At 39.5% G+C, this 11,845-nt stretch overlaps 1 protein-coding gene across 2 annotated transcripts in view; it reads left to right on the top strand.

Annotated features, from left to right (window-relative positions):
* LOC149289182 (gamma-aminobutyric acid receptor subunit gamma-3) overlaps positions 1–5,812 on the top strand; it is a 257,576-nt gene extending 251,764 nt beyond the window's left edge. For both annotated transcript variants that reach the window (XM_089490811.1, XM_089490810.1), the window contains one exon: positions 5,534–5,812. In XM_089490811.1, coding sequence (XP_089346937.1) covers positions 5,534–5,812 — 279 coding nt within the window. The remainder of the gene's footprint in view (positions 1–5,533) is intronic.
* The last annotated feature ends 6,033 nt before the right edge of the window (positions 5,813–11,845 follow it).

Below are 11,845 nucleotides of genomic sequence, written 5' to 3'. Positions count from 1 at the left end.
AAAGTATTGGGACAGCTGACCATTACAACAGAGACGTTTATGACATTGCAGTCTAAATACAGTATCTCACAAAAGTGAGTACACCCCTAACATTTTTGTAAATATTTTATTCTATCTTTTTATGTGACAACACTGAAGAAATGACACTCTGCTACAATGTAAAGTAGTGAGTGTACAGCCTGTATTGCTGTTCCCTTAAAAATCACTCAACACACAGCCATTAATGTCTAAAGCTTGGGAGCAAAAGTGAGTACACCCCTAAGTGGAAATGTCCGAATTGGGCCCAAAGTGTCAATATTTTGTGTGGCCATCATTATTTTCCAGCACTACCTTAACCCTCTTGGGCATGGAGTTCACCAGGGCCTCACAGGTTGCCACTGGAGTCCTCTTCAACTTCTCCATCACAACATCACGGAGCTGGTAGATGTTAGAGACCTTGCACTGAGGATGCCCCATAGATGCTGAATAGGGTTTAGATCTGGAGTCATGCTTGGCAAGTCCATCACCCTTACCCTCAGCTTCTAGGCCATCTTTATGTAGAGCAACAATTCTTTTTTTCAGATCCACAGAGAGTTCTTTGCCATGAGGTGCCATGTTGAACTTCCAGTGACCAGTATGATAGAGTGTGAGAGCGAAAGCACCAAATTTAACACAGCTGCTCCCATTCATTCCTGAGACTTTGTAACACTAACAGAATGATGATTTGGGCCCACTCTAGACATTTCCTCTTAGGGGTGTACTCACTTTTGTTGCCATGGCTGTGTGTTGAGTTATTTTTTAGGAAACATCAAATTTACACTGTTATATGGGCTGTACACTCACTACTTTACATTGTAGCAGAGTGTCATTTCTTCATGGTTGTCACATGAAAAGATATAATAAAATATTTACAAAAATGTGAGTGGTGTACTCACTTTTGTGAGATACTGTACATGACATGACATTAATATGTAGTTGGTCCCCCATTCACAGGTATAACAGTTTCTACTGTTTCTGTGGGAATTTTTGCCAAGTAGAACATTTGGGAGGTCAAGGGCTGAAGTTGGGCGAGAAGGCCTGGCTCGCAATCTCCGTTCCAGTTTATCCCAAAGGTGTTTGGTGGGGTTTAGGTCAGGGCTCTGTGCGGGCCAGTCAAGTTCTTCTACACCAAACTCATCCAACCATGTCTTTATGGGCCTTGCTTTGTGCACTGGGGCACAGCCCTGCTGGAATACAAAATGGCCTTTCCTTAAATGTTCCCACAAAATTGGAAGCATAGCATTATCCAAAATGTCTTGGTATGCTTATGTTGACATACCAAGACCATTTGACCAACTAAATATTAATGTCTTTGTATTAAGAATGCAATGTCATAAATGTCCCTGTTGGTGTAATGTATGTCACAATAATCTATATAGCGTTTGAGAACCTCCAAAGCAAATAGGAAAAAAGCAAAATAAAAAAATGGTCTCTTGTAATTTAAACCCATTAAGTAATTCTGTTGGGTCTTTTGTTTTGTGTTTAGGACCACTGACCTGTAAAAATAGGAATCCAGAACACTAACCTGTAGAAATAGGAATCCAGACCACAGAAATACCCATTTAGTGTCATAAATCTTTCTATTAAACGCGAAGGGTGCATTTTCGTTGTTTAGCCCAAATACCGAACATACGAACATGGCCACGTTTACTAATCTCCCTGGTCTCTTCCCCATCTAGCCTACCTTATCTAGGGGTTAACAGGAGCGGAAATCCGTAGGTTCACCGTCAAGAGTGAAAGGGCCGTGTGAACGACTCTATTGGTCGCCTGCAGGGGCCTCCTCTGGCATCAACCAATTGGTCGCCTGCAGGTGCCTCCTCTGGCATCAACCAATTGGAGGCCCCTGCAGGCGACCTATAGACTTACTCGCATGGCCCTTTCACTTCTGACGGCGAACCTACGGATTTCCGCACCCGTTAACCCCTGTGATGCTGTGTAGATAACGAGAGCGGAAATCTGTAGGTTCCCCGTCAGGAGTTAAAGGGCCGTGCAAGCGACTCTATTGGTCGCCTGCAGGCGACTCCATTGGTCTTTGGTACGGACCTTTAACTCTTGGAGCGGGGAGACCAGTGGTCTCTCCTGGCCAAGTTGCGGCACCAGGATTTTAAAAGTCTGTACGAGCGACTCTATTTGTCGCCAGCAGGGGGCTTGTCTGCCATCGACCAATGAAGTACAGGTGCACTTCATTGGTTGATGGCTGAGGAGGACCCTGTAGGCGACCAATAAAGTTGCTTGTACGGACATTTAAAATCCTGACGCCAAAGCTGCTGCGTAGTACGTACCGTGTTAACCCTGTATAAAACCCTTCTACAAAAAACTTCAAAAAAACTAAGAAAAAAACACAAATCGAACACAGGAACGGGCAAATATTCATGGAATATGAAGATTCCCCCCCCCCACGAAGATGAACACGAAGATGAACATGAAGAGTTGGCCCGCGCCCAAGTCAACTATACATTCCATTGGTAGCATTCTCCTGGAATCTGCCCCAGATTAGTCTATCAGATTTTAAAGCATGATTCACCACCCCAGAGAACAAGTTTCTGCTCAGTCCAGCGGTGGTGTGCTTTACACCACTTCAGCTGACGCTTAGCAATGCCCATAGTGATCTACGGCTTGTGTGCAGCCGCTCTGCCATGGAAATCTAATTTGTGAATATCTAGACCCACAATGCTTGTGCTGCTGTTGCTTCAAGAGGCAGTTTGGAACTCTGTAGTGAATGATGTTATGGAGGACAGACTATTTTTATGTGCTATGCACTTAGCGGCCATGCTCTTACAGTGGAGCAGATCTAGCACGAAATTTCATGAATTGACATGTGGTAAAGTCACTGAGCTCTTCAGTATGACCCTTTCTACTGCCAAAGTTTGTCTAATGAGATGGCAGCCTATATGCTTGATTTTATACACCTGTTAGCAATATGTGTGGCTAAAACTCTAGAATATTAGGAGGGATGTCCACATACGTTTGATCATATAGTGTATGAAAGTACACCCTCTTTGAATTTTATGGTTTTACATATCAGGACATAACAATCAACATCTATTGCTTAGCAGGTCTAAAAATTAGGTAAATACAACCTTAGAAAAACAACAATACATGATATACAGTATTACACAGTGTCATGATATATTCAAGAAAAATAAAGACAAGATAGAAAAGCCATGTTTGAAAACATAAGTGCACCCTTATTTCTTCCATTGTAACTAAGATGCTAAGTAGCATACAGGTGCTGCGTATCAAATGCCCTTGATTAATTGATCATCAGCAAGTGTGGCCACCTCTATAAAAGCTGACGTTTTAGCTGTTTGCTGGTCTGGAGCACTTAGGTGTGCCAAGACATCAGCAATGATCTTAGAGAAGCAATTGTTGCTGCCCATAAATCTGGGAGGGGTTATAAGGCCATTTCCAAACAATTTAAAGTCTGTCATTCTACAGCAAGAAAGCCTTTTCTCTCTGTAAAGAACATGGCAGCATGGCTTAGGTTTGCAAAGTTGCATATGAACAAACTACAAGACTTCTGGAATAAAGTCCTTTAGACAGACAAGGCTAAATTGAAGATGCTTGGCCGTAATGCACAGCGCACCATTTGGCAAAAAACAAACACAGTACATCAGCCATCTGTCCAACAGCTAAAGCTTGGCCTAAAATTGGGTCATGCAACAGGACAATGATCCCAAACACACCAGCAAAACTACAACAGAATGGCTGGAAAAAGAACCAATGTGTTACAATGGCCCAGTCCAGACCTTAACCCAATTAAAATGCTGTGGCGGGACCTTAAGAGAGCAGTGCATAAACAAATGCCCTCAAACTTTAATGAACTGAAGCAATGCTGTAAAGAAGAGTGGGCCAAATGTGAAAGACTGATAAAGCCATACAGGAAACGATTACTTCAAGTTATTGTTGCTAAAGGTGTTTGTACAAGCTATTGAATTATAAGGTGTACTTAGTTTTCACACATGGCTTCTCCATTTTGGCTTTAGTTTTGTTGAATAAATTATCATACGGTGTATTTACCCTGCTAAGATCTTTTTATACCTGCTAAGGAACAGATGATTATATTATGTCCTGATATGCAAAGCCATAGAATTAAAAGGGGGTGTACATTTTTTCCAGAGGACAGTATAATATATATATATACATTACACACAGTGTATATTAGACTTAGACATATATAAATGGACCCAAATTGTTTTCAGACAACGAATTCCATTTCTGCCCTTTAATTTAGAAAAGCTGAGGGCTTTTTACATTCGGACACTAAATTCGCTGTCACTTACCCTCACTCTCTGTCGGCGTCTATCACGCTCTTTCTCACTCTCTCTCACAATCTCTCAATGTCTCCCTACCTTCCCAGTGTCTCCACAGCTCTTCTTCTTGTTCTGTGTTTCTTCTTCTCTTCTTTCTTTACCGGTGACCTCGTCGAGCACTTCAGCATCAGGGCGGATGTGTCAGAAGCTGCTCTGGGACAGGAACCAGAGATCCAGCATGCGAAGGGTTACATGAATAGAGCTCTTTGCATATTACCCTAAGCACCAGACAGAACTAGTGTTAAGGTAAAACAGGGACTGAGTTTTATCGAAAACACACCAGCATTTAAAATGGTACAAGGGGGTAATTTACATGCACACAGTTCTCATTCAGGCCCTTCTTTTGCACATGACTCAGTATTTGCACTTGGCCCACCTAAGCCCAGTAATATTGTAGTCTGTGGGGGAGACGGTAAGCACAGGCGGTTCCCTGACTTCTGGCCAAAACTAGCTGGATATTAGATTGGTGCAAATAATGCCCATAGAGGTCTCTGTCCTGTAAGTCCTGATGGAGAGTAACACACCACCCATGAAACCCCCTCCCAAAATGCAGGTACCCCAAAATGCAGGTGTCTGAGCTCCACAGTCTTTAGAGTCTCTGGTGATTGGGAAACATTGTACCAGGGGGAAGAGGTGATCCCAATAGAACCCTTGTACTCACCTCCCCAAAAACAAAACCCTGTCCAAGGCCAGGGCCCATAGTCAGTTGCGAGGAGGCTGGCCCTCAGGCGCCTTCAGGAGCCCACGACATGGATGCTTCCTTGACTGGGGAGCCTAGGCACGCACAATGGGAATTGTGGGGAATTGGAGGTTATACCCGTGGTGTGTGCCAAGGCTCCAACCTGATGTGGAAGTGCTCCAGGAGGCAAGAATAATTCTCACAGACAGAAAAGCGCACTATGGAAAAGGAGACAGAAAAGGTAGGGAGAAATTGAGAGAGAGTGTGAGACAGTGAGAGAGAGCATTATATATATATATATATATATATATATATATATATATATATATATATATAATATGACAGAGAGTGACTCCAAAAAAATAAAATCAAACAAATATTGGGACCTTTCAGTTATGTTTTTGTTTGTTTTTGTTGGGGCCCTCGTTTTTGACTTTGGATGTTAATACAATTATGATGAAATCGAATGTAATTTTTATGTACTTATTTGTCAATGATTAAATTCTGTCTGTGTTCTTCATAGAATTATTTAGTCCTGGACATGAGGCCTCCTCCCACCGTCATAACCTTGAACAATTCCATGTACTGGCAGGAGTTTGAAGAGACATGTGTCTATGAGTGCCTGGATGGTAAAGACTGTCAGAGTTTTTTTTGTTGTTATGATGAATGTAAATCTGGCTCATGGAGGAAAGGTCGGGTTCATATAGACCTATTAGAATTGGACTCATATTCAAGAGTTTTTTTTCCAACATCCTTCCTGTTATTTAATCTTGTCTACTGGGTTGGATATCTTTACCTTTAAAGACTTTCTGGTAAAGACTGAACTGTTTACAACTAGTAGAACCTGTGGACAGAGGATATCAGCTCAAGAAGACCAGGAAACACTTTTGAATATTTTCATGAGAACTATGGAAGATGAAAAAATAAAAAATCTTGAAAGACTGTTTTTAAAGAGACTGTGAACCATTAATAATGCCTAAATACTTTTTACTACAAAATGTTGCTTATAAATTCTTATATTCTGAAATCTATATTTGGCATACAAAATAACACAATCACACAGTAAGGAAAATTCAATGCATTGCAGGCATTTTATTAAACATGTATTTCATTTAGATATTAAAGTGAATATTTTTTTCAAAATTAAAGAAAGAATAGATGGATTCTTAAAAAAATTTAAATCCACATCTACCATATATAGCATTTTATAATGGTAGCCATACTCTCTATTTTCTAATACAATCCAGACAGATTTAAAAAAACAATGGAATTTTTAAATCACTCTTTACAGTTAAGTATCAAGCATTTTAAAGAGATTCCCTTTTATACTAAACCACTTCCAAGTGCAAATATGCTGCTCCATAGCAACTGATGCAAAGTAGAGAAATGTTGGAGATATTGACATCTCCTGTGGTATATATGAAGCCATCCAACAAAGCTCTATACAAAATAGATAGATAGATAGATAGATAGATAGATACAGAGCGATGAGATGGAACTACCAGCACATAGCAGACATACAGACCAGTTTACAAGTACCTTGGTATCCCACAGTAACATGGGAACCATGATGAGGAGGCAAGGAAGGCAGCAACATCTAAGTACCACAAGAGGATAAGGCAGATCCTGAAGCGCCAGCTCAATATGAAGAATAAGATCTGCGCCATCAACACATACACCCTGCCAGTCATCAGATACCCTGCCAACATAGTGAGCTGGCCAAAAGAGGACATGGAGGGTGCCAATGTGAAGACCCAGAAGCTCCTCACAATGTACAGAGGTTTCCACCCCAAGTCCAACTCCCAGAGACAGTACACCACTCAGAAAGAAGACAGACAGAGTCTGGTAAGTGTCAAAGCCACCATCCTTAATGAAACCAAGAGCATCTGGGAGTACATCAGTAAGGTGGCACACAAAGATGAGCTGCTGAAAAAATGTCTGAACCAGCAACAGACATGCAACAAATATCAAATTAAGGAATTACCATGGGAAGTCAAGACCCTGCATAAGATGTGCCATCGACAAATCTTACCAGTGGCTGGACTCAAAGACAGGATTGAGGCACTGATAATGGCAGCACAAGAGCAGGCAATACATACCAGGCCCATAGAGGCAGGCATCTCCTGCACCAGACAGGACTCTAGGTGCATACTATATAGAGAGGATTCTGAGACAGACACATAGTGGTGGGGTGTAAAGTGCAGGAACAGCATACATTGAATGGCACAACCAAGCTAGCATTTTGTGCACATGTCCAAAATGGGAAGTTCCACAGAAGGTTGTGGAGACTAGCAGGACTAAGATCCTGTGGGACTTCCAGATTCAGATGGACAAGCAGGTACTGGCCAATCAACCCGACATTGTGGTATTAGACAAGAACCAGAAGACAGCACTGGTGATAGCAACATCAGAAATGAGGAGTATGAGAAGCTGGAGAAGTACCAGGGCTTTAAAGATGAACTAGAGAAGATGTGGAGAATGAAGACCAAAGGGGTCCCAAGAGTCCCAAGAGCACTCATGCTGGTACTCCTAAAATAGGAAAGTGGTTCCAACAGATTCCATGAACAACATCAGAACACTCTGCAGTGTTAGGAATACTGTGCAGAGCCCTCTGGTGAACTTTTTTCAGTTAAAAATATATATTTTTATGGTTAATTGTGGCTAAATTGTGGCTTTTTTTGTTATACATGGATGTGATTTAGAAATTCCATTGGCCTTCAGCCCTCATACCATGGATAATGCTTCTATCAGAAATTAAAACTGAGAAGTCCTTCCTGTTTCTATGAAGAAACACATTATACTGACTAGTTGGTTAATGTGGCAGTGATATGCTGCTGAGTCTAGACCTGTGTTTTCCAAACAAGCCAGTGAAAGTGTTTAGATACTTGGCAATGCTCTCAGAATTATGTTAAGGCGGCAGCCATTGGGAAAGTTAGCTTTTCTTAAAACGCTGCTTATTTTGGTAAAAGACAATTACAGTTTGCTTTGATAATCCCTGAGAAATAAGGTGTAGATATCACTGTCCTCCTAAAAACAAAATAACCCATGTGACCATTCATATAACACAAACCAAGAAAGGGAATACATAGTGCATATACATATATGCATATGTAGAGCAATTTCAAGTAACAACCACAACTCATGGGTTTTTAGGTTGCAAATTGAGGCAGACAACGTGTTTTAACTGAAAGAAGTCATCATTTCACTTCACAGTGAGACCGAAGATATCAAATGTAACAATGTAACAATATAGACATAAAAAATCATATTACTGTGAAGCTGTGAGAACATCCAAGCAATGTGCAATAATTATATAAGTCACTCAAAGGAAATCGGAGCTACAAATTATGATAAAATGTGACAAATGTGAAAAAAAACAGTACACATTTTATTAAATTACCTACAACATGGAACATTTTACAACTGTCCATAGTTATAAAATATTAACTTAGGGAACACTCTTGTGCAATATATTTAATATACAAGAGATTTGCTTTATGTTTAAACCACTTTAAATCACTTCAAATCAAAGCAAGACCTTGCTACATATAAGTAATGAAACAAAAATATAACAAGCACAAACAATAGAAAACAAATAAAAAGAATATTTGTTAATATGACCTGGAAACATTTTGTTTAAATAAACAAGTTCTAAAAATTATAAGTTAAGGTGCATATATTTGGCATTTAATGTAATTTTTTTGTTATACAATACGGTAGAATTAATATTATGTACAATAAATAAATTAACATTTTGTCCAGTATAAAGTAAAATTTGGTCCTGCCAAAAGAGTTTCTTTTCAGATTATTAAACAAAATTTACAGTTCTTAGGTTATCACAGTTGAACCCTTGATTTTTCAAGAATAATGATAGGTGACCTGAAAACCTGTGCTTGTGGATTGACTTTGAGAGTCCATGTGCCTTCTGGAGTATTCTAGTTACTCTGTCCTTTTGTCTAGGTTTATTTATTTATAAAGTAATATACTGTATGACTCAATTTTAATGTTATATCACTAATTTTTCTGAATTTGGTCTGATTTACTATGTTTGTGTTTTGTCGAAATACCTTTTAGTCTTCTTTTATGTTGTTGCTGTACCACTAAATTGGGGGGGTGGAGGATTAAAATTGATTTGTTCATATAAATCATGTGGCCTTATCTGTATAGACTCCTGCAGGAAAAATACCCCCCCCCCGATGTATCATGTAGATTTGTGCAAAGATTGCAGAAATGTATATTACTTTTGTGAATATGATTTTATTGTAGAATATGAGCATTTTGAAAAATGTTGTACTTTTATTTTTTTTTCTTTTGCTTTGATGACCTAAAATGCAAGCATTTTTAAGCCAGAAGCTACTTTCTTAGACAAGGCAAGTGAACAATTTGTAGGGGTAAACTTGCAATTACTTGTGTTTTAATATAATGAAGCTATTTTTGAGTTTTAGTTATTTTACAAATTATAATGTCCAAATGATTAATGAATCAAATCTTCATTAATCAAATAACTAGTAATATATATTTCAAAGTACAATACAACTGGATGCACAGTAGATCCATTTTTAACTAAATTTGCCAATTTTGTCAATTTGTATGAATCTCAGAACAGTGTTTTCTCACACTCTCATTCACTCTCTATTACACGGTCTCTTAATATCTCCCTAACTTCTCCCTCCAACCGCTGCTATGTCCTTGTTTCCTTGTTTCTTCTCTTGCATCTTCTTGATGTTCTGTCATCTTTCTTTGTCAAGTGTTCCGTGTATCTTCTTTATTGGTCCGCTTCTCCGTGGACATGGCCTCTCTGTGAATTTTCACAAAAACGCAGTTCCTCAGACACCTTCACACTCACTGGCGGAACAGAGGAGATGCTCTGTGGCTGTGCACTTTTGCATAAATGCACAGAGAGGCCAGAATATTGCAGATATTTACATAGTTACATAGTTACATAGGCTGAAAAAAGACATGCGTCCATCAAGTTCAGCCTTTCCTATATCTGTTAATTTGTTGCTGTTGATCCAAAAGAAGGCAACCCCCCCCCCCCGGTTTCGCTCTTTCCAATTTTGCACTAACCAGGGAAAAAAATTCCTTCTTGACCCCAAAATGGCAGTCAGATTTCGTTTGGATCAATAAGCTGTTTCCCCATAATTAAAGATTATATCCCTGAATATTATGTTTTTCCAGGTATCCATCCAGTTACAGTTTAAACATCTGTACAGACTCCGATAAAACTACCTCTGCAGGCAGAGAATTCCACATCCTTATTGTCCTTACTGTGAAAAACCCTTTCCTCTGCTTTAGTCTAAATCTCCTTTCTTCCAATCTGAACGCATGACCACGTGTCTTATGCATAGTCCTGTTTATGAACAGATTTCCACACAATGGTTTGTATTGGCCCCGAATATATTTATATAATGTTATCATATCCCCTCTGAAGCGATGTTTTTCTAAACTAAACAGATTTAAATTAGTTAACCTTTCTTCATAACTATAGTGCTCCATTCCTTTTATTAATTTTGTAGCCTGCCTCTGCACCCTTTCTAATCCTATGATATCCTTCTTTAGAATAGGTGCCCAAAATTGCACAGCATATTCAAGGTGAGGCCTTACCATTGATTTATACAGAGGCAAAATTATATCTTTATCCCGCGACTTGATGCCCCTTTTTATACACGACAATACCTTACTGGCCTTAGCAACCGCAGACTAACATTGCACATTGTTGCCTAGTTTGTTGTCTATAACAATTCCAAAATCCTTCTCATTTGTCGTTACCCCTAATTCACTACCGTTTAGGGTGTAGGTTGCTTGTGCATTCGCTACCCCGCAGTGCATAACTTTACATTTGTCTACATTGAATTTCATCTGCCATTTGTGTGCCCAGTCCCCCAGTCTATCTAGATCCCTCTGCAGCACAGTAATATCCTGCTCGCCCTGGATAACTTTACCTAGTTTAGTGTCATCTGCAAACACAGAAACTTGACTTTCAACGCCTACTGCCAGGTCATTTATAAATATGTTGAATAAAATTGGTCCCAGAACAGAACCCTAAGTTCATCTCATTACATCCACTGCAACACCCTGATCGACACTTCTACTTACTTCTTCATAGAATGCAATTAAATTAGTTTGACAGGACCTATGTTTCATAAAGCCATGATGATTTTTGCTAATAATATTGTTCTTCCCAAGGAATTCTTGAATATTATCCCTAAACAGCCCTTCAAATACTTTCCCAGCCACGGAAGTTAAGCTCACAGGTCTATAATTTCCGGGCAGAGTTTGAACCCTTTTTGAAAATAGGAACCACATCTGCCTTCCTCCAATCCTCTGGTACAATTCCTGAAAGAAAAGAATCCCGAAAGATTAGAAACAGAGGTTCACTTATTTCCTGACTCAGCTCCTTAAGTACTCGTGGGTGAATACCGTCAGGCGCCGGAGCTTTGTTAACATTAATTTTCTTTAGTTGCTGCAGCACCTTGTCCTGAGCCATCCACTCACAGTTTGACTGAAAATTTTTCTCAGTGGTCCTATGTATATCCATTGCCATAGGTTCCTTCTTAATATATACTGAGGAAAAATAGTCATTTAAAGTTTCTGCTTTTTCCTGGTCCTCCTTAACCAACACTCCCCTCTCTGTTTTTTGAGTTTATTTCAAAAGAGACCATATTGTGATCACTATTACCCAAGTGCTCCCCCACTTGAATGTTAGACACAAGATCAACATTGTTTGTTATCACCAGATCCAAACAAGTATCCTTTCTAGTTGGTGCTTGTACCAGTTGTGACATGAATGTGTCATTTAACAGGTTCAAAAACCTGAATCCCCTTGCAGAACTAC

The sequence above is a fragment of the Sceloporus occidentalis genome, unplaced genomic scaffold, assembly GCF_023333645.1.
Source record: "Sceloporus occidentalis isolate IW3139 unplaced genomic scaffold, rSceOcc1.0.p SCAF_47, whole genome shotgun sequence".
In the NCBI taxonomy this organism is placed as follows: Eukaryota; Metazoa; Chordata; class Lepidosauria; order Squamata; family Phrynosomatidae; genus Sceloporus; species Sceloporus occidentalis.
Note: the sequence above shows the minus strand (reverse complement) of the source record. Positions and strands in the feature narration are given on the sequence as shown.